Raw genomic sequence first — 24,123 nt, forward strand, 5'->3', positions numbered from 1 at the left:
TTGCGGTTCCCAAACATATGAATCTGCAACTTCCTATTATGGGAAGCTACTGCATAGATGTTGGAAACCCCAAAAGGAGGAAGTGAAGAGAGAGAAACTGAGACATGTCCCGTTCATGGAAGAACTGTTACTAAATCCATACCAGAAACAGGGATTCTTAGCAATTTTTTTCCACATACCATCCGGATGCAAGTGGGTGTGCTATCCTTTTGAACCTACCATCAAGATCCAGCCTTGACAGTCTTTGGATTGGAGGTCGGCTTGGAGGCTACTCACGGTTCCCCTGGATCCCATCCTAGAGGTCCCAATCATCTTGAGTTCCATATATCTGCCATTTGCGGCAGACTGCCTGTATGACTCTGTCGCTGAAATTGGAGTCCACCTGTCCCGGTAAGAGCATTCATATCTTATTTTGCTGTTGATGATTTACCATTCTTGATGTTTCTTTAGTGGACAGAGTCTCACTTCCACTCCACTTTTTGAATTTCCATCATCTGGTGTTGGACGTTTGAGTTTTCGTTCTACACTGCTGGTTATGTTGGATATTATTGCATACCTTTTTCACATTATTATTCAGTGTTAGAGGTTTACTTTTGGTCAATCACAACTGTTCACAGATGGACTTTTGAGTTTTTTCCATTATTCTTTTTATGTATTATTTTACACATATCATATTTGTGTACACTGGTTAGCACTACATTTTTCACCATTTTGATCCTTTATGGTTTTCACATTTTTATGTAGCTGCTTTTTTTTTTAGTTTTTTTGGGGATAGCGCAGTAATTATTCACACATCCATTATGCTTCCACAATGCCAACTTTAGCACATGTGCCACACATCTCATTATTTCATTTTCCACATAGCAGGCTGAAACAAGACATTTGCTCACAGGGAAAAATCTGATAAACTTGCCTACCCTTGGTTCTCCCAACAATTTATAGGGTCATCAGAAATAATTAATGACTCACCCCATGCAACAGTGCTAGAATTTCAGCAGTCAAGCATAGACCTACATGATTCTGGATAAAATGAGAATCACAATTTTTCTTGCTTAGACTAAAGATCACAATTCTCGGCATAACATCATCTTCTACATTATACATAACAATTGGGCTAACGTTACTGTTTTTTGTTTAATTCATTGAAGTGTATTTTTTCCCAAAATATTATATTGAAAGACCACTGTGGAAATACAGTGTGACATAAAATATTGCAATGCCCATCATTTTATTCTCTAGGGTCTCTGCTAAAATAAATTTATATATTATATATTATATATATATATATATATATATATATATATATATATATATATATATATATATATATATATATATAATGGTTTGGGGGTAATTTTCTAGCAAAAACACTTGTAAGCATCAAGTGTCAGAAAAAGGCTTATACATTAAGTGGTTAAACCGACCACATTTACAGACCAAAGAGCATTCTTTTGATTTGTAAATGAACAGAGATTTACAATGTTTATTTTTTATCTCTTTCAGCACTGACCAATGTTGTGCTATGTTTTTTTGTTTTACAGCTGTGAGCAGGGAACTGCTCTGCATTTGTTACATGAATCATGGAAATGCTGGATTAGGATCGCATGGGGGGGTTGAATCGAGATCACGATTTTTTTAACAATAAATCGTGCAGCTCTAGTCAAGCTTAAGTGCTGTAATATTATAGAGAATAATTCTTTGTAGCCGCCATGATAGGAAATACAGGACAATCTCCCATAAAGAACAAAATGATATTCATGAGTCTAGAAATTTGCAACACATGCTGTACAGAAGAAATAGATCATTGAAAGCAAGGGTACCCACAGAGGGAAAGTGACACAAATCCTGTAGGAACTGACATAAACAAAAGACTTCAGTAGACACAAAATCAGAAAATCCTTTCATTGATGACAGGTATGCAGACTAGAGCTTAAATAAGTTACAAAAAATAAAATAAAAAACACACTTTAGATTTATTAAACCCATTAAAAAGGCTTTAATTCCTCTTATGTATATACTCAGCACAGTACATAACGCTATAATTATGTTATTTGCTTTAAGTCTAAATGTAAACAAGGAAGGAAAAAAAAATCAGCAGCCTTTGGTCAGACTAAAGGGCATATTTATAAAGACATTCACCACATATTCACCCTAGTTCTAGAATGGAATTAGGCGTCAAATGAAACCTGCAATGAGAAAATATGGAAGTCTTGTTCATTTCCCATCTGAAAATACCAGTCTCATGGCTTCAACACTTTGCTACACTAACCTGAAACAGTGATGGAGATTAGGTTTCCTGGGTTCAATATGACCCTCTTCTCTGCATCTGTTCCGGGTCAGTGTCTAGAGATATTGACGTCAGAGGCATCCAGGTGAATAGTGTTCTCAGAAGGTCTGCCTTTGCATTTCACCCAGTACAGGTTCCCTGTAAGGGTTTCAAGGATACTGTACATGTGCTCTACGTTCACCAACATCTGTCATTTCATGGAAAAAGGTGCTTACTGTACTATTCACCTTAGTTTTAAAGTGGCAAATGCAACCTTTCGTCTTGTACATTCGCTTAGCTGAAATTACATTTTAAAAGACATTTCAAAGCTTGACAGTATAAACGCTGTCAATGCAAGCATATGAACCTGCTATCCATAATGTTCAAACAGATGTTACTAGGCAATTCATTGGTGTAGCAGGCTCTTTAAAAGCTCAAAGATGGTTATCATATCCAACGATATGCTGCTTTTTCAGTGAAATTGGTGAAGAGGTGTCTCCGGGCAGAAGCCAGGTTACGTTATCCTCAGTAAAGCCTGGTAGACACACTATGTTTTTTTTCCCCTTCAGCCAAGGGTTGAAACACACCCTCCCCCCCAAAGAAAGCAAACAAAAAACTGATGTTAGTACAGCCATCATCCCGCTGAGCTATTGTGTTCTGACAGGGGAATTGCTCCCTGCCAGAACACTTTGGTCAGTGCTCTCAATCATTGGCCAAGAGCAGTGATCGGGAGCCGATCGGCAGATATTTATTTTGGTTGTGCCCCACCAGAACACACAGGTCAACACTCGCAGCTCATTGGCTGCCAGCGCCGATCAGATGCTGGTTTTCCAGCATGCCCGATTGACAGAAGCTGGACATTCAGCCAGCCTCTGTCAGACAGGCTGATTTACACACGGGCTGAATGTCAGACTGTTTCTGTTGAGCCGGCTGATATTCAGGCTTTAGGCTCAGATAGTCTCATCTACTTGAAGAGTGTGCTTTTTCTCAAGACAAGGCATCCGATTCTTAACTAGTGCAAAGGGCATCAGCACTCCTGTCCTACAACCAAGGACATTTTAGACTTTGTCAGAGAGGATCTAGAGCTACAGATGTATAGGAATAGGGCATTGCCTTTGTTTGTAGATTTTGAACTTTGCAGGGAATGTCAAATTTAGATTTATTGGCTTCAGTCAGCTCCGCATCTCTAGGATGATTTTGGATAAGATTCTGAAACATCTTTTTAAATTAAAGAATACATGTTACACATGTTCTCAGAGCAAGTTAAAGCAATAAAAAAAAAACAAAAAAAAAAAACAGAGGTGCCATTACCAATTGCATAAATAACATTGCTTAGGCCACAAAGAACCCTGCATTTTATAACTGCTGCATGAGATGACCAATGCATATTGAGGAATGTGTAAATATAGGGCAACAAGAATACAGTGCACTTCTACATAATACAAAATAAAACCATTTTAATGTTTTTGATTTGACACGCAATTTGTATTAATACACAGTACTTGCATACTCTCCCTGGGCCTAGTATATGTCTGAGTGTATTCGAGACAAAAATTGTAAGCTCCTTGAGCGCGGGGACTGATGTGAATGGGCAGTATGTAAAGCACTGCGCAAATTGTTATATAAATACCTGTAATAACAAAATAAAAAATGTAAAAAAGGTTTTTAGTATCATAAACCATTATGAATTAATGGTACTATTTAAATTCATATTCCAGTTTGTAAAATGTAAAAATTATCTTATAAAATCTCAAACATAAGGGGCAATTTCCAAGGCCAGATAATAATTATACTGAACTAAAACAGAACTTGCTCTAGCCTGTGCCATTTGAAAACGATCTCTACTGTACATTTAATTATTTGCCATTAAAAACATTTTCTAACACATTCGTCAAATTATAGGTGCGCTAAATGTTACCAGAGAATGTGCTACAAAAATGTGCCTAGATTAGACAGGTCTTTATAAATATGCCCTCATGTAATGAATGAAACCTATAAATAATCAGTGAGTTATGAGCATATCCACAGAAAGCTGGGCAGTGCTGTAATGTTACAGGTTTATCCACTACAACAGAACCTCTTAATCACTGCAATCACACAGATTCCTGAGCTGAATCCAAAACAAAGCATTATCTCTGCAGGGGGGCCTGGATTCCTGAGTGGAATCCAGCAGAAGAGAACTTGTTCCTCGCTGTAGGGGTCCAGACCGGAAGGTGGATCACAAGTAACAAAACTTGTTCATTGCTGCAGTCTATACAGATTCCTGAGGCAGACATCCAGAATCAGCGCCATCATGAACAAAATGTTAGAGGATTAAAGTACCAGAACACAGGTAACTTCCCCTCTAATAAGTGCTTTACATGTGTCTTTGTTCATGTTTTCATGAATACATGTAAGAGGAGGCAAGAGCAGCCTTTAACGTAAACATAACCAACGTCCATGCTGCTACAGTCCAGTACAAAATAATATAGATTCCAGATTTCAGCCAAAATATATATATTACCTCCAAAAGAAGCACTAAATCCAATGATTACCCCTGTGTAATCAGAGACTGATCTGCATATTAACGTGTCATCATTTGACCTTAAAACGAACATGTAACAAGTGCCATATGCATTTCTTGGGGAAAGGGTTTGAATATTAAGAAAACAGAGGATATGCATCAGGAGGTTGTAGGCTTGCCATCCTCCTCTCATTAAACCAACTGTTCATGGCTTGTTTAAACCCGTAAAATTAGAAACAAGTTCTAGCACAGTCTTGAAAGGTCCTAGGTGAGGAAGGCTAGTGAGAAGAGCTTCCAGAATTCTGTGTCTGTTCCCCCGTATCCTCGGTGCCAGGATCATCTGCAGAGGAAGAAACAGTTACGTTATACAAATTTTTCTACACCAATCCCAATACATTCACCAATTCAACATTCACAGCCCGAGAACCTGAGGTCTCATCACTACAGCCGTGGCCAAAAGTTTTGAGAATGACACAAATATAAATTTTCACAAAGTCTGCTACTTCAGTGTTTTTAAAACTTTTTGGCAGATGTTAGTATGGTATACGGAAGTATAATTACAAGTGTTGCATAAGTGTCAAAGGCAGTTTGACAATTATTGACAATTACATTAGGTTTAGGCAAAAAGTAAATATTTGCAGTGTTGACCCTTTTTTTTTTTTCCTACAAGACCTCTGCAATTTTCCCTGGCATGCTGTTAATCAACTTTTGGGCCACATCCTGACTCATGGCAGCGCATTCTTGCATAATCAATACTTGGAGTTCCTCAGAATTTGTGGAGTTTTTTTTTTTGTTCACCCATCGCTTGAGGGTTGACCACAAGTTCTCAATGGGATGAAGGTCTCAGGAGTTTCCTGGCCATGGACCCAAAGATTCAATGTTTTGTTTCCCAATCACTTTTGTTTTATGACAAGGTGCTCCATCATGCTGGAAAAGACATTGTTCTTCACCAAACTGTTCTTGGATGGTTGGTAGAAGTTGCTCGGAGGATGTTTTTGTACCCTTCTTTATTAATGGCTGTGTTCTCAGGAAAAATTGTGATTGAGCCCACTCCCTTGGCTTTGAAGCAACCCCAAACATGAATGTGATGTACGATAAAGAAAATTCATATTTGTGTCATTCTCAAAACTTTTGGACATGGTTGTACATTTTAGGTCTACATGAGGATCCAAAGTTTAGGTGCAGGTAGATGTCACAGGTGCACCATCCAGCCTGCTGCTGGCAGCCTGTAAAACTATGAGAAGCTGACCGAGTTGGACAGGGCACTGACCAGCACTAGCCCTTAGGGTCTTATTCTCCCAAGGACAAAGGCCCTCAAGGTAAGATTTCTGCATGAGGCCTTAAACTGGTTATAAACCCACTTTGAAAAAAAGGAAGAAAAAAACAAAAAAAAACTAACACCTGCAAGACAAAGGTATAATGAGCTAGTATGCATAGCATACTAGCTCATTATGTAATACTCACCTGAGATCGAAGCCCACGCTGCGGTGCCAGTACACAGCACCGGCCAGTGACATCACTCACGGGGGTTACTTCCGGGTATCACGGGTCCGACGCTGTGATTGGCTGGAGCCGCAATGACACAACACCTGTGCATGCGCGCGGGAGCCCCCAGTGACGGCACACTCACTGAAGCATCGGCACGTACATGCCACTGCTTCAGTACACATGTGCCAATGACATCGGCACATGCAAATACAGTGGATATCTCCTAAACCGTGCATGTTTAGGAGATAACCTGGGTAGCTACAGGTAAGCCTTATTATAGGCTCACCTGTGAAAAGTGATCTGTAAGAGTTTATAACCACTTTAAGTGTAATAATATTCAGGACATGTTTTCCTGGAAAATAAACTCAAGAAACTTTGTTTCAATTACATGCATTGCTTAACTGTTGCATGTGCAATTACATACACAACACAGAAAACTGTATGCTACGCTACCCATGCCAACCAACCAACCATATATGGCAAACAATTAACATATCATAACATCAGGCCAAAGTATGGCAAGATAAAAAAAAATATTCTTGTAAATAATTTTAAGTAAATAGAAACATAAACGGAATGAAAGCAGTATTAAAAGGGGTTGTAAAGGTAAACATTTTTTCACCTTAATGCATTCTATGCATTAAGGTGAAAAAACATCTGACAGTGCCGGCGTCCCCCAGCCCCCCCGTTTTACTTACCTGACCCCTCGAAAAGTCCCGCGCTCACCTCAAACATAATCTTCGCCGCTCAGCCTGCCCATTGATTGGCTAGAGTGGATGGATTGAAAGCGGTGCAGCCATTGGCTCGCGCTGCTGTCGATCACATCCAATGACGCGGCGTGCCAGGGGTGGGGCCAAGTGATACAGTGAGCGGCTATAGCCGCCAGCTGTATCACGGAGTGCACCCGCAAGTACTTCTCACCATGCAAGGGAGCTCGCATGAATGTGAGAAGTACTTGCGGGGGGGGGGGGGGGGGGGAGCCAAGACAGCCGCCGAGGGACCCTAGAAGACCAGGTTCTGGGCCACTCTGTGCAAAACAAGCTGCACAGTGGAGGCAAGTATAACAGGTTTGTTATTTATTTTTAGTTATTTTTTTAAATTCCCTTTACAACCACTTTAAACCTAAAAATAAAAATGTAATATATTGGCAGTTACCAATCAGATTTCAGATTTCTTTTATAGATGTGTATTAAAATGTACTTATAGTAGAACGTATCCTGTTCTCTTTGAATTGCTTAGTTTGTGCGAAATGCCTGGTGATCCTGCCAGGCCCTACGCTTTCCTATTTTAATTTGACAACACCAGGTATGGAAGCACATCCATCCACATGGTCAGTTAGCTTCTTTGCTTCCTACTTGGGAGCACAGTCTGCCTGTAATCCAGTGGTCACACTTCTGCTGACACACTCCCATGCACAGCTCTTCACTGAAAATCAATCTACTGCTCTGCCTCCTGCTGACACCCCTCCTGCAGGGCTCTTTACTGTACCACTGCTTCTCTGCCTCCTGCTGACTTTTTTTCCCTCATCCACACATTGGCGGGAGATGGGGGAAATCCTTCCTGCTGAGCCATTGTATTCTGACATGGGGAGACTTCCTCACTATCCGAATACACTGATCAGCACTGATGTTTATTGTGGACGGCTCTGATCGAGCAGGGAAAATCTGACAGGCTGGTTCCACAGGGGTAAAGGTGGGGTGGAGGAGCGTAGGGGAGGATCAAAAGGAGGAGGGTTGGGGGAGGATCAAAAGGAGGAGGGTTGGGGGAGGATCAAAAGGAGGAGGGTTGGGGGAGGATCAAAAGGAGGAGGGTTGGGGGAGGATCAAAAGGAGGAGGGTTGGGGGAGGATCAAAAGGAGGAGGGTTGGGGGAGGATCAAAAGGAGGAGGGTTGGGGGAGGATCAAAAGGAGGAGGGTTGGGGGAGGATCAAAAGGAGGAGGGTTGGGGGAGGATGAAAAGGAGGGTTGGGGGGGAGGATGAAAAGGAGGGTTGGGGGGAGGATGAAAAGGAGGGTTGGGGGGAGGATGAAAAGGAGGGTTGGGGGGAGGATGAAAAGGAGGGTTGGGGGGAGGATGAAAAGGAGGGTTGGGGGGAGGATGAAAAGGAGGGTTGGGGGGAGGATGAAAAGGAGGGTTGGGGGGAGGATGAAAAGGAGGGTTGGGGAGGATGAAAAGGAGGGTTGGGGAGGATGAAAAGGAGGGTTGGGGAGGATGAAAAGGAGGGTTGGGGTGGGTGGGGCCACTGCAAGGGTTGATTTTGTCTAATCCTTGGAGTTGGGCTTTAAGACTGCTAAGCAGCCTTTGTGGGATGTGAGCCATTACTTGTAATTTCATAATGACTTGGCCCTAGCACATTTTATTTTAACAGAACATGGATAGTATGAGCTATTGCAACACATTCGTAGGCATCCACCAATTTCCCCTCTAGGAGGGAACATTTATAGTGAGCTCTTTGTCAAACCACTCTTCAGTAAATCTACTGGAGGTTTTCAAAGTGTTCCTAGCAGGGGACATATGGTCAATTCTAAATTTTTAAAACATGCTGAAAGTTGTTTTGTAAGGGAGCTAGGATCAAAATTTCACAATTTAACTTCAAAAGCTGTTCTGTCAGGGAACTGAATAAATTATAAGCAGATGTCTTTGCTCAGTTAGTTGTCTCTACAAATCCTTAAAATAAAAAACACACCACCAGTTATGCACAAAACATATATTAAGATTTTTCCAACCCAAGCAAGTGATTACCACCTAAAACCAAGCAACCACAAAGAATATAAACAATGTGTACAGAGGGAAATATTTCCATACAGATTTGTTTTGTTTTTTTCACTTCATAGAACATTGAAAACATCCATCCACTGGTGAATCCTGCACCCACTGTCAGAATTTGCTTAGCAGCAGCTGATCGAGAAATTTGCTGTTAAGTGGGGAAAGCCACACACTGATCGAAAATCAGCCCCTGCTGAATCAGCCAGCTATAGTGTATTAATGTGCGATTTCAAATTAATAAAATAGTAGCGCTAATAATCACAACTAAATGAATAAACCTAAATAATCACCCTGTGAGAAAAGTGATCAATAATAGTGTCCATAAAATTCAAACTCAAGTCTGTCATTAATTAAATTAATTAAAACATCCAAGTGATTATACTCCAAAGGTGAACAGGTAATCTTGAAATGACTTGAAGCAATCTTCCACCACACCAGATGTGTTCAGTGTCATGGATAAGGGGTGCGTTTTTTCTTTCACTATACTATTGTTTGAGCTATAGTGTATTGTTTGAGAGCCAGCGATGTGCACAAGCGATAGCAGTGGGAGCAATCTAATCCAGTGACACGAGAGCTGTTTCCAGAGACGCAGCAGCACTCGAGAGCGAGCCCGCATGGGCCCCCCCCCCCCATGGAAAGCAGCTTTCTGTGGGGGCACTCGATGAGGATGGGCCTGGACCATCGGCAAGGCACACCAGAAGAGGAGGATCTTACCTGTACAGGTAAGTATAGGCATGTTTGTTTTTTTGTTTTGTTTTTTATATAAATAAAAGAAGGTTTACAACCCCACTTAACCTGTTGCTGCCTGCAAAACACATACGTGCAGCAGCAAAACAATGGGCTTTAAAAGCCTAGATGCTGCAGATAGGCATTGCTGTGCAGCCAATTATTCTGTGCTGAGAGTTCTTACTGAACTGTCACAGACAGCACTAAGTCCAGACTAATGATTGATAGTCAGCAGGACCAGCTCAGATCATGTGACCAGTGTGACCAGTGTGACCGCCAATGACAGTGGTCACATGATTGCTGATCCTTCATTTACCATTGCTAGATGGCCATGTTAAGTGCTGTATTGTGAATACAGCTGATGACTAAGACTTCCTGCCCATGTAATAGCTATTAAAGGATAGTTGCATTGATCAGTAAAGTATGGATGACGACAGTTTGACAAGTAGTTAGTAGTGATTATTGCATAGGATGACGATTTAAGCCTAATAGAAAATGTTGGTTGGATATAAAAACACACACACACACACACACACACACACACACACACACAACACTGGGTTGCCAGGAGCCAAGCACTCACCAAGCAATGCCGTAGTCTCCTCTGCATCCTCCTTGGCACTACTACACTGCTGTAGAGTGTCACCTGTCGAAGAAGTAGGCAAGTTGTTTATTTCACTTCGGTTCTCCTCTTGGGCAAAACTTAAAGTCCCCACTGAGAGGCTGCTGCCAGCAATGGATTCAGGGACAGGGATTTCCAGAGGTTCTTCAGGCTCCACCTGTAATAATTTTTTTTAGAGATTTATTAAACTTGCTACAGAAATATATATCAGATTTAAGGCTTACATATCGATTGCACAGTCTTATGTTACATCAGTATCTCTGCACACAGAAGTAGAAAACAGAGCTGCAGCATAGTTAAATTACATGGACAGCAATACAGATTTGACTGAGATTTTAAAACTTCTTGGCTCTATCCAAAACAAAGTAAAAACATTTTGGCTGGAGTTATGCTGTAAAAGAGGATGTAATCACTCATCTCTCACCTGATTTGCACATATATAAATCTGGTACTGCTTCCCACAGGCAATTCTGAACATTACGAAACACTGCTCTTCAAGCACAACAGAAAATAAAAGTAAATATTTACCATCCTGGAGAAGCCAAACTCTTGAATTTCCATGCAAAGTGGTTGTAAACCCTTGCATATAGCCAGTGAAGCGACTGGTCTCAGGTGATACAAAGATGGAACAAATCCTCCTACATAAATTTTACCAGTTTATCTGCAGTCTTCTCCTCTCTACATCTGTTCAAAGTGTGGAATTTATAAAGCTTGTCTGAGCTGTCAGGACAACGGGGCGGAGAGCTGAAATTACACTCGGTAGAGCTCAAAGGGCTGATTGGAGGGAAGGGACACCCCCCAAATTCACACATGTACAAAACTGAAGCTTTCAATCTGCTGAAGATCCCTCCCCATCACCATTTTTCTCTTGGTGTCAGGAAAACTTGTCAGAAATTACTCATACCCATAGAGGAACAAAGCAGCAGACAGAAATTACACTTAGTGTTCTTAATTGAGACAAGCACACACTATAGAGGGGTACGCTTTGTTCATATTTCATGTCTGAGGTTTACAACCACTTCAAGCAACCAATACAGTTTGGCGACAATTTGAACTATCCAAGATTTCTCCTCCCCTGCTGTATGAAGCCTGTAATTTGTAACCACAGCCACCCATATATCTTTCGAAACACAAGGAGGGGAATTTATCAAAACTGGGGCAGCCAGCATCTGGAATAGATGGGGCACAGCAACCAGTTCGTTTTTATCGCTCATTTTCAAAACTTGACTGAACAAGTTGAAGACAGAAGCAGATTGGTTGCCACGAACAGCAGCTACAGATTCTGTTTGCTCCAGATACAATAAATTACCCCCAACACGCAAGAGCTGCATACATGCACTGGTGTAGCCCTCAAGAAATAAATAAAATCCCATCTTAACAACACATAGATAACTATAGTATCAGCCAGAGTGGTTCTCCTCTCACAGAGATGCATTTTTTGCAATCTAAGCTTTAGACAAATATTATTGTCTGCCTTTGTCAGGTTTCCTATCCAAATTCCTTTAAGTATCTAAATCCAAAAATGTAATGTAATATATTGCTTCTTACCAGTCCTTGCATGGGATGGCTGCAGTATTTTTTTTCCAGCATTGTTCCTTTAACAACTGTCAACAGGTTATCCTACCAGCAACACACTTCTTAGAGTGAAAACTAACACAGCACTGTATTTTTGGAAGAGCAGGGTTGTCATCCTAGAACAGAAGTGTGCTAACCCCATAACACAGTAACATATATATGTAGCATCCAGGAGGGAAGCTTTAAACCTGGGTGCAGCATGTGTGTTGTGAGTGTGCTGTGAGCATGTTCCCAGCACAGGGAGCCTGAAGTCTCCTACCAACAATTGAGACCCTGATTGGCTATCACAGTGATCACTGTGCAGCCTGCCCATGTGTTTTCTCTCTCTTCTACATAGAGATAGATTGCATCTTTCGCTCTTTGCAGGGAAGAAAGATGTAAACATGCAAAAGTGTGTTAGGAGGAGGAAAGAAAGAAAGGAAGACGACGAAGACGACGAAGAAGACGAAAAAGAAGAAGACGACGAAGAAGACGACGACGAAGACGAATCAATTTACGCAGCGCTTCATGTGGTATTGGTATGATAGGGTATTTTGGGTTGTTCTTTGGTAGTAGTTTATGGTAGTAGCAAGAAATATACAGCTAAATATAAAAAAAATATATATATTATATATAAATTTTATATTTTGGGCCAGTTCTTTGATAAAAAAATAAAATTAAAAAAAATTAAAAAAATCAGCAGATATCCATTACACTTTACCACCAAATGAAAGCCCAATTTGTCTTGAGAACAAAAAAAAACAAAAACACAAGGTATAATCCCACCGGGATACACAAAGTAGTTGCAATCATATGTATAGTCTTACTAAAATGTCAAAATTGGGTCTGGGCGTTAAAGTGATATTAAACCTTATTTTAGCTTAAAACAAAAAAAAAAAAAAAAAAGACAAAAAAATTGAAAAACTAACAAACATTTTATACTTAACTGCTCTGTGCAATGGTTTTGCACAGAGCAGCCCAATCCTCCTTATCTGGGGTCCCCCAACCAGTGTTCCAGGCCCCTCTTTCTCACCGAGTGCCCCCAGGGAAAACCACTTTCCCTGGGGGAACCCGTGCTTGCTCACTCCTGAGCCCTGTTGCTGCATCCATTGACACAGACAGACTTACCTCTGCTCCCCGTCCCCGTCACTGGAGCCGATTGACAGGAGCGGGAACCAATGGCTCAAGCTGCTATAAATTTGCCCAATGAGGAGGGAAAAAGCAGCGAGAGCCACTGCTCTTTTGCATGCCGCTGTATCCGGCTCAGGTAAGCATAGGGGGAACTCCTGCAGCACAGAAGGTTTTTTACCTTAATGCATTAAAGTAAAAAACGTTGAGGCTTTAGAACCACTTTACGTTTTTTTTTACCCTCAGTTACAAAGGGGTTAGGACTAGAGAACACCTCACAAAACTTCTAGCAGGACGAAAAAGTTTTTTCTGTGCCCTTATCACCTTTAGATACAAAACACTTTCTATTACATATTTAACAGAATAAAAAATTTAAAAAAAGGAAGAACAAATGCAGGAAAAGCATCGATTCCTGTGTGAATTCTAGGGCATAAAACTTGACCATCATCATCAACTATATAATAATCTGTGCAGGAGCCAGTTATGCAAAAAATGACTTGAATGCATAAATGCATGATACAATCAGTGTGGCTAGAAATTCTTTTTAACAAAAAACATACAAAAAATAAATCCATCCAAGATATTTAAGAAAGCTAGGTACTGTTTATTGTGGTTTCCATGTAACAAGTTGTAAGATTGTGACCTTGTGATAATGTGATCACAGTAAGAGGAAAGGTGTGCTGGAGTTCTAATGAACTGCTGTGTGCTTGCCATTGCTGGAGGGGAAGGAATACAAAGGCCCCGATGAACAATGAACAGATGCTCTTCAGAGTCTAGAAGGGTTTCCTGAGCAAGAATTGCCTGGTTTAATCCCTTCATGAAATCTCACTTCAAACAACTTTCTCAACCACAGCTATTTCACTAAAATCATCAGCACAGATGGTAGTTGATTTTACCTGGAAGCAAACAAACCAGGGATTTAATGAAGGGAGACCTCATTTTTTTTAATGTTCACAAGCTCTATTATACCACAGACCATGTGTTCCATTTTCTGGAAAACACATGGAGAAGAACCATCAGATGCCAAATTGTACAGCTACAGCAATAAGGAAAGGCAAAATTTGCTTTGCTGGCGATTTATGTATGGCGAACGCAAGGCCTGCTTCTCTGGTGAATATCCATCATGCAAATTGATATATTAGGAAAATTTGCTTTTGTGGCATTTTAAAAATCTATCATTTGTTACACTCCTGTCTACTACAGGACAAAGTACAAGTAATTCTTTGGCCAACGCTGCATTTTTTTGTAATTATATATATATATATATATATATATATATATATATATATATATATATATATATATATATATATATATATATATATAATCTCCATCTCTATCTCGTTGGGCAAAGTACTACTTGTACACATACATACACTTTCGCTGGAAGTAAACAATATTAACTAAAAAATATATAATAGTGATTGCAGCTGCTGTACACAAAGTGCTATTCACTTGAATGAAAGAAAAATGTTTATATATAACATATAATTACAGCGCTCACAATAACATCACGAGTGAATCAAAATGCGTTGGACAATCTGGGGAAGAATCTTGGACCCTTCTGTGAATTGCCACGTATGGCCAGCATTTTAGCTTGAACGACCCCTAGAAGTCCATTCCCTCTAGTGAGTGGGGACACAGGAGGGGTGTGTGGTGCACACAGAAGTTTGGAGCACAATGGCACTTTATTGACTGGAACACCTTTGCATAATATACAGTACATGGACGTTTTTCACATTTGAGGTTTCTTGTGAATTACTATTTTGATTCACTTGTGACGTTATTGTGAGCGCTGTAATTGTATGTTATATATCAGTGGTCCCCAACCTTTTTGGCCCTGGGGACCAGCTGCGTGGAAGAAAATTGTGCCAAGGCTATGCGAGGGGAGAGGGGGTATGATGTACCCAAACGCACTTAAGTGAATTTCGCGGGCAATTTATCCAGCCAATAGCTGGTGTTCTGCTGATGGTACTTCAATCATAACGACACCATGGTTCGTATGGTGTCAGAATGATAGAAGTGCACCATTTCTTATATTACATTGTAATATAAATGAAATAGTTCAACTCACCATAATGCAGAATCAGTGGGAGCCCTGCGTGTGTCACTTTCCACGTCACCTGCCACCAGATGAGGAATGTCACTTGCTACGCTTGCCTGCCACCAGATGAGGAATGTCACTTGCCACGCTGCCTGCCAGCAGTTGAGGAATGCCACTTGCCACGTCACCTGCCTGTGCCACCAGATGAGGAATACCACTTGCCACATCACCTGCCTGTGTCACCAGATGAGGAATACCATATCACCTGCCTGTGTCACCAGAGGAGGAATGCCACTTGCAAGGTCACCTGCCTGTGCCACCAGATGAGGAATGCCACTTGCCATGCTTGCCTGCCACCAAATGAGGAATGCCACTTTCCACGCCTGCCACCAGTTGAGGAATGCCACATCACCTGCCAGTGCCACCAAATGAGGATTGTCACTGCATTGGTGACACTGATTCAGTGTTTTTTCTTGAGTGAGGGCAGGAGAGCAGAGATGCCATCTCTCTGCTCCGTGCCGCACCTCCGACATTCTGTATGCTGTGAGGGCTGATGCTAGGCGGGTAGGGAGAGATGATGTCATCTCTCTGCTCCCCGCTGCACTGTCAACATTCTGTATGCTGTGAGGGCTCAAGAGTGGTGATGCTAGATGGGCGGAGAGAGATGTCATCTCTGCTCACCTGCCCACTTCTCTTATTCGCCCACCTGCTTTCCTCTCTGATCCACCGGTGCCTTACAGCCCGCCGTGGCTCGGCTGCAAAGATTCTACAGCCCGGTAGTGGGCCGCGGCCCAGGGGTTGACGACCCTTGTTAAATATAATATTTTTTCAATGCTGCCAAGTGCTTCCTAAAAATCAGCCATAAATGTAACAAAATTTGGCCAGTTCAGCAGGAACTACAAAATGTTTGATCCATATATGGGCAGGCTGGTTGTACACATGTGTACAACCAGCCTGTTTTTTTCCTGAAGGATCAGTGCCACCAACTATAGCCGGCAACACTGATCAATGTATTCTGACAGCAGGGAAGGCTCTCTGCTGTTACGTAATTGGTAAGGTTGAATAAAGACAATAGTCCATCCAGTTCAACCTGTGTAGGTGTACGTGTGTCCGTGTCTATAATTATTTCCCATATCCCTGTATGTTGTATTCATTAAGATGCACATCCAAGAGTCTTTTAAAAATATCCATACGCCTTGCTGCCACCACCAATTGTGTAAGAGAGTTCCACAGCCTTATTGCCCCGACAGTGAAAAACCCTCTGCACAGTTTAAGGTTAAACCGCTTCTCCTCCAATCTCATTGTGGCCCAGTGTCCTCTTACATGCTCTGAGACTGAATCGTTTATTTCCCATGTTAGGATCCCCATTGAGGTATTTCATGTTCCCTCTGAAGCGTCTCTTCTCAAGCGAGAATAAATTTAGTGCTTGTAGTCTATCCTTGTAATTGAGGTCGTCCAGGCCCCTTATTTTGTTGCCCTTCTTTGGACTCTCTCCAGTTCTAGCACATCCCTTCTAAAGGATTCCCCATCCATATTGAATATGTGAATGGAATCTTTTTTTCCCATTCAACCTGCTGGTTGAATTATCAGCGTACGGACTGCCTAACCCTAGTTTAAAGATCCAACTTGTCCCCTACCCCTCCCGCCATGGCTGAGCTGAGAACAGCTTTGAAGAAGATGGCAGATTCATAAGTGCAGCTCGTCTCGGCTGTGAGCAATTTCCCATGACAAGCACAGGGATGCAAAAACGGACACACCCTCCCCCTCTCTGCATTCCTCTTGCCGTGGCTTGTTTGTGGAAAGTGCTCACAGTCAACAGAAGCAGCACTTATAAAAGCAGCCATCAAAGCTGTTGTTGGATCAGCCACTGCAGGAAGGGAGGGGGGCAGGTCAGACCTCTTAACTAGGGTTAGGAAGCACTTAGCAACGTGAGACAAAAGTACTACTTGTATTTTGTCCCAAGGGGAACAGAGCTGTAATAGAAACATTATAATGACAGATCTTCATGAAAGGTTTTACTATTTAGGCACAAACATGCTGACTAAGCCTCAACATTCTACATCCCTTTCTTCTATTTGAAAATGTGCCAAGAAACGTGGATGAAGGAAGATGATTTAAAAAGAAAAGACGAGTACCGATGCTAAGTGAGGCACTGCTCAAAATGTCCTTTTTTTGTATTTCAGGCTACGGGGGTGGTCTATAGTTTAGGTAGATCCGCCTTTTAAATAGTTTTTGTAAACCTCAAGTTGATTGCACATATATTGTTGTGCAAGATTGTACTGTGTAAAGTGATCCTAGAGAAAACCATTTTTCTTCTTCACCTTAGTGCATTCCCTGCATTAAGGTAAAAACACTCCAATACCACCCCCAAACACTTGCCTGACCGAGTTACCATTCCTGTGTTGTCCTGGCTTGCAGCGCGGCTGTCCTCACTTCCAGGTCTCAAGGTCTCACAGGCTAAGCCCTTGCAAGGCCATCAGCCATTTTGTTTTTTCTTTATGGTGTAGGAACTCAAGGAAGTGCAGCTGCATAAGGTGTACATAGCTAGACGACAACCAGTGAGTATATGGTCTCAGATACAATCAAACCCATATTTTTTTCACGATAGAAAACATATCAAATGTTTAACCACTTTGCATCCAGGTCAATTCTGACATTTCTCTCCTACATGTTGCTAGAAAATTACATAGAACCCCCAAACATTATATATGTTTTTTTAGCAAAGACACTAGAGAATACAATGGCGGTTGTTGCAACTTTTTATCTCGCACGGTATTTGCACAGCAATTTTTCAAAACACGTTTTTTTTCAACAAAAAAAAAAAAAAAAAAACAGTTTCATGCTTTAAAAATAAAGTTTTTTTGCATAATGTGAAAGATGATGATACGCCAACATGTCACGCTTCAAAATAGCATTCGCTCGTGGAATGGCGCCAAACGTTGGTATTTAAAAATACCCATAGGCGACGCTTTAATTTTTTTTTTTACTGGTTACATGTTTTCAGTTAGAGAGGAGATCTAGGGCTAGAATTATTGCTCTCGCTCTAACGTTCGCGGCAATACCTCACATGTGTGGTTTGAACACAGTTTTCAAATGTGGGCGGGACTTACGTATGCGTTCGTTTCTGCATACAAGCTCACGGGGACAGGGGCGCTTTACATTTTTTTTTATTTTTATTTTTTTTGTAAATTTTTTTTTAAAAGTGTCAAACTAAAATTATTACTTTTATTCCTATTACAATGAATGTAAACATCCCTTGTAATAGGAATATGGCATGATCGGACCTATTTACAGTGAGATATAGGGTCAATAAGACCCCACAACTCACCTCTAGGCTGGGAAGCCTAAAATCAAAACAACAACAACAAAAAAAAAAAAAACGATCACGGCTTCCGAGCCGAGGCAACGCCATTATTTGAATGCAGAGGCTAGGCGTGACGTCATAACATCGCGCCCCGCCTCCAAACGATCATAGAGACTCCGGCGACCATCATCTCTATGATCACCATCCGGGGGCCGGCGGATGCTGTGTCTGTGTAGAAGCACCGGAGGGCGGCAGGAGAAGTTCCCTCCCGCCGCCCGTAAGAACGATCAAGCGGCAGAACAGCTGCCATGATCGTTCTTATGGTGCAGGGAATCGCCGGCTGAAAACGATGTCTGTAGCCTCAGGCATCATTCAGATATAACCCCGGAAAGTAAAGGATGTCCCAGGATGTACCTTGGGCGCCAAGTGGTTAAACTGAGAAAATGTACCATTTTAAAGAAAAAATAAGGCAATATTGAAATTGCTGGCAGCAACATGTGGGACAGGGCAACAAAAAGCTGACAAAGTAAACGGTACTAACAAGGAAGAGCAGGAAGAACATTTTTCAACTAATTCGGTTAAAGGGGTTTTAAGCCCTCATGTTTTTTCACCTTAATGTATAGAATGCATTAAGGTGAAAATCATGAGGGTTTACAACCCCTTTAAAAAACACCTGGCAGCCCCCCCCCCCTTTTTTATTTACCCGAGCCCCGTATTTCTGTTGGCGGAGACGCGCTCTCCCTCTCTCCACGGGGTCCCAGCTCTTAATTGGATAGATTGATAGCAGCACAGCCATTGACTCCCGCTACTGTCAATCAAATACAATGACACGAGCTCCGGAGGTGGGGCCAAGTCCAGCATTCGTGTCTAGGAACACAAATGCTGGACTCGGGAGCGTGCCAGCAAGGTAACCCCCCAGGGGAGCACTTCTCCTAGGGGGTTATCTGATGTTGGGAGGAGCCGCGAGAGCCCCCACGGGACCCCAGAAGACTAGGTTTGGGGCCACAACGGAAGCGAGTATATATATTTTTTCGTTTTTTTAATAACAAAGGAACCTTTACAATCACTTTTGCAACTTAAATACCGAGCACTTTCACCTCCTTCCTGCCCAGGCCAATGTTCAGCTTTCAGTGCTCTCACACGTTGAATGACAATTGTGTGGTCATGCAACACTGTACCCAAATGAAATTTTTTTGAGACAGATTGAGTTTTCTTTTGGTGGTATTTAATCACCACTGGGTATTTAAGTTTTTTTCTAACCAAAATATATGTTTTTCTTAGTTTCGGTTATAAAATCTAGCAAATAAGTAAATTTTCTTCACTGATGTGCTCTGATGAGGCTACCCATGGACCCTCTCCCAGAACTAGAGAGCCGCGACGTAGCCACCTTTCAGCTACAGCATGGTAATGAGGTGGTTAAAGCAGAGTTCCGGCCAAAATATGATTGTTAATGCCTCGCGCAATGTAACAAAGGTATGCGCTGTAAACTATGCCCAGTTTTCTATTTGTGCAGCATCGTTTTTTTACTTTGGAAAGTTCCTGCACAGTGTGGTCATCTCCAGTGTGGAGAGTATCTGAAGCCACAGTGTCCTCCTTCCTGGATTCCATACATGCTGGCTACCTAGCATGCACCTGCTGATATTGTGCTTGTGACATGCCAAGCTGACCAAGAATTTCCATAGATGTCAATGTGAAATACTCCCAGGAGCCAATGCAAAACCAGAAATTACATCCATGTCCGCAGCTGCTAAAGAAGGAAGTGTTAATTAGATATAGGCTTAAATCAGGTAAGTGAACAGAAAAAGCCCCTTAACCCCTTCCCGACCAGCCGCTGCAGTCGTACTGTGGTAGGTTGGCTCCCCTGGGCGAAATAACGTTACCTTACGTTGGTTCACCTTTTGACCACTAGGGGGCACACATGTGCCTGTGGCTTGCCGCCAGAGCTGATGCGACTGCCCGGCGGGCGCTATGACAGCTGGGTATCCGCAATTGTTCGTGACAGAGCGAGAACCAGGATCTGTGTGTAAACACACAGATCCCGGTTGACTCAGGGGAGAGGAGACTGTGTTCACACTAATTATGAACGACGAGCTCTCTCACCTCCTAGTCATTCCCCCCCCCCCCAGTTAGAACATGCCTAGGGAACACAGTTAACCACTTGATCGTCCCCTAGTGTCAACCCCTTCCCTGCCACCGACATTTGTACAGTAATCAGTGCATTTTTATAGTATTTATCCCAAAAATGTGTCAAAAGTGTTCGATCTGTCCGCCGTAATATGGCAGTTCCAATAAAAATCGCTGATTACACCATCACTAAAAAAATGCCATATATCTATCCCCTATTTTGTAGATGCAAACCAATCAATATATGCTTAGTGCGATTTTTTTTTACCAAATGTGTATTAGAGTACATATCGGCCTAAACGGAGGGGGAAAAATGTTTTTATTTAGGATATTTATTATAGCAAAAAGTAAAAGATAGTGTTTTTTTTCCAAAATTGTCACTCTTGTTTATAGTGCAAAAAAATAAAAACCACAGAGGTGACAAATACCACCAAAAGAAAGCTCTATTTGTAAGAAAAAAAGGATATCAATTTTATTTGGGTATAGAGTCGTACGACCATCAGTTAAAGCGACACAGTGCTGTATCGCAAAAAATGGCCTGATCATTGAGCAACCAAATCTTCCGGGCTGAAGTGGATAAGGATGCACATTAGTGCTGCATGGTAAGGAGTGAAAAATGTGGATGGAATTCCGCTTTAAAGAGGGATTCCACCTACAAAAAAAAAAATTAAAAGCCATCAGCTATAAATATACTACAGCTGCTGACTTTTAATAAATGGACACTCACCTGTCCCGGGGTCCAGCGATGCCGGCAGCCGAGGCCGATCGATCGATCGGCTCTCGGCTGCTGCCGCCACCATTCTAGGTGAGGGAATCAGGAAGTGAAGCGAATCGGCTTCACTTCCCGGTTCCCTACTGCGCATGCGCGAGTCGCGCAACGCAATAGGAATTGTCCGCGCTGTCTCTGGGACCTGTGTGTGTCCCAGCAGACAGAGCGGCAGGACAGGAAATGACAGACTCCCACGGGAGTCTATGCCCAGAAGTGGGTGTAAATACTTGTCTTTGACAGGTATCTCCACCCCCCTCCCCCCTGAAAGGTGCCAATTGTGACACCGGAAGGGGGAGGGTTCCGATCAGCGGAGGTTCCACTTTAGGGTGGAACCCCGCTTTAACTCCAGGAATTCAGCTACTTTGTACAAACTGAAGACTTATCTTTATTATTTATATGCAAGTTAAAACTATCATGCAAAGTAGTAGCCATATCTGAACAGGATCCTGAAACACCACTGTCTTCTCTAGGTCAAAGCTCATTTAAAATAGTCTGTTGCAAAGTGTAAAACTGTTCTGTTGGCAGATGAATCAAAATTTTACATTTTCTGGAATTTGGGTCGTGTGTCTGTGTGCCTATCTGTGTCTGTAGATCCAAATGAATATTTTAAACTTGTAAGTGCATTAATATTGGACAGGGAAAGCCTTTTCCACTCATTTTATCTACCGTAGTTGGATTTTGATCTTGCTAAAGAGAAATATGGCCATACTTCTCGTGAGTCATAGGAGTGCACTTACTTTTGCACTCCTTTGAACCAGTCATCTGACAGTAGGTTAAAGCTGACATCACAGACGTACTCCAGAATCTGTAAAAATGCCAACCATATTAAATTGGGATCCATCCGGCTGAAAGCCGAAGCCAGGAGGTGCCTGCCCTCCTCTCCAGCCAGGCATTGCATTAAACGCTGAAGGGGTAGAATGGAGGACGGTGACCAATAGTCACTGGGCTCTGCTCAGAGTTGACCAAGAACTGATCACTTGGCAGAGGACAGCTGCTGCACCACACTGATACTGTAGCATGGAGGCAATTATCAATATTTGTTTTTCTGGAACCCCAAACTTCTCATTTTACACAAATGTTCTTCTATAAAAGAAGTATGAATTGAACAAATGTGGAAATTTGACAGCACATGTAACTGTCTTCAAACTGCCTTGATCCAGTCCCACTGTGCTTAGGGCCTAGAGGTCCTGTTATGGTGCAGTTTCAGATAGCGCACCAAAGATGAAGGATGCAGTTTCTAGAACCACATCAAAACCACACCAAAACCACAGGACTACATAGCAATCTATGAGAAAGCACTGCTAGCCCGCAAAAAAAAACGACACAAAAGCACAGTGGGGAAGTGTGAAGCCACCCTTAATGTTAATTCCCATCAATGCATTATATCTGTTCTGCTGTAAAATGCACCTCCTCTTCAAACAAACAAAACAGCTGCTCTGTTATTATCACTTTATACAGTATATCCCCAAAAATTAATTTAAGGTAAACATTATGCCAATAATAAAATGTATTAACACACAGGACATTTAGGGCCTGTTCACACCTGAATCAAACAGAATGCGTTCCTGTGCGATTTTCACCTCATTTATTTAAACAGGCCGAAACTGCAATGGATCGCACCAAAAGTAGCGCATGCACTACTCTTCAAAAATGCATTGCACCGGATCGCATGGTACAGTGCTACTATGCAATCCAGTACAGTAAAACACGTTTGGGGCATTGGTAGGAAAACACAGACACCCGCAGAACTCTTACCCAGTGTGTTTAAACCCAGAGCTGGTAACACGCACGGAATGTGGGTATCCCACAACACGTTCTGGTGTGAACGAGCCTTTAGGGGTCTTGCATACAACCAAGTGTTATGGCACCCAGGAGCCACAAATGCAGTGTAATGCATTTCAGAAAAAGTTGTGTGTGGCTATATGTGCACAAGTGCCGGCACTCACATTTACACACAAGGGCACAATTTTCAAAACTTAAAATTTTACTTTGCCTACTGGATAATAATCAATCACTAATATACAGTCATGGCAATATTGTGGCACCTTACTAAAAAACATGACAGCACTCTGCATTCACTGTAGGGTGCACAGTACTGCAGGCTTGTACATTAGGCATCAAAGGGAAAAAAGGGTTTGCCATTATCAGACATACTGATCTAATGCATTTCTGACTCACCCAATATCCGAGCGCTTTAATAACATCCAATTTACACATTGGACATGTTCTGTGCTCAAGTAGCCATGGGTCTATACATAACCGGTGGAAAATATGCCTGAGAAAAGAAGGAACAAAAGGTGTCAGATATCATATGGTCATTCATCTTTGGCCTTAGGCTCAGGTTGAAGAAGGCCCCATTCTCCAGATTCATATGGATGCAACGCAGTCGCCATACCAATATTTTCAGTCCAGACTGGCACCTTGGTCATCCCCTCCAGCCAACTCATCACACACACACACACACACACACACACACACAGAGAGAAAGAAAGATAAAATGTATAATTATATATATATTTCTCTCCACCTCACACATACATTTCTATTCTATATCCCTTCAATAGACTCTTAACAAGTTGAAATTTGCAATGGTCTGGAAATATAGATAACCTCCTATTTTACCTTATCCACTATGATAAAGTCAAACCCAGTATGGATTTAAATACATCCACCCATGTATGGCAATTGCCAATTACAACATATAGAATATATAAAATCATTTTCATATCTCTTTTGAATTATTGTCAGAAAAAAAAAAAAAAAAAAAAAGAAGGTTAGATTAACATGCAGTAGATTAGAACAGCCCCTATTCAAGCACATCTCCTAAAAC

General features: G+C 41.8%; 1 protein-coding gene across 1 annotated transcript in view; it reads right to left on the minus strand.

Annotated features, from left to right (window-relative positions):
• Positions 1 to 1,972: 1,972 nt before the first annotated feature.
• The window catches only part of RNF149 (ring finger protein 149), a 73,369-nt gene continuing 51,218 nt past the window's right edge, over positions 1,973 to 24,123 (minus strand). Inside the window, exons 5-7 of the mRNA XM_077482650.1 lie at positions 23,472 to 23,568; positions 10,332 to 10,527; positions 1,973 to 5,109 (exon numbers count right to left, since the gene is read on the minus strand). Of these exons, the coding sequence (XP_077338776.1) occupies positions 5,048 to 5,109; positions 10,332 to 10,527; positions 23,472 to 23,568 (355 nt within the window). The 3' untranslated portion in view covers positions 1,973 to 5,047. The remainder of the gene's footprint in view (positions 5,110 to 10,331; positions 10,528 to 23,471; positions 23,569 to 24,123) is intronic.

This window comes from Lithobates pipiens, unplaced genomic scaffold (genome assembly GCF_037356315.1).
Source record: "Lithobates pipiens isolate NorthernLeopardFrog02 unplaced genomic scaffold, aLitPip1_a1.2 Scaffold_16, whole genome shotgun sequence".
Taxonomy (NCBI): Eukaryota; Metazoa; Chordata; class Amphibia; order Anura; family Ranidae; genus Lithobates; species Lithobates pipiens.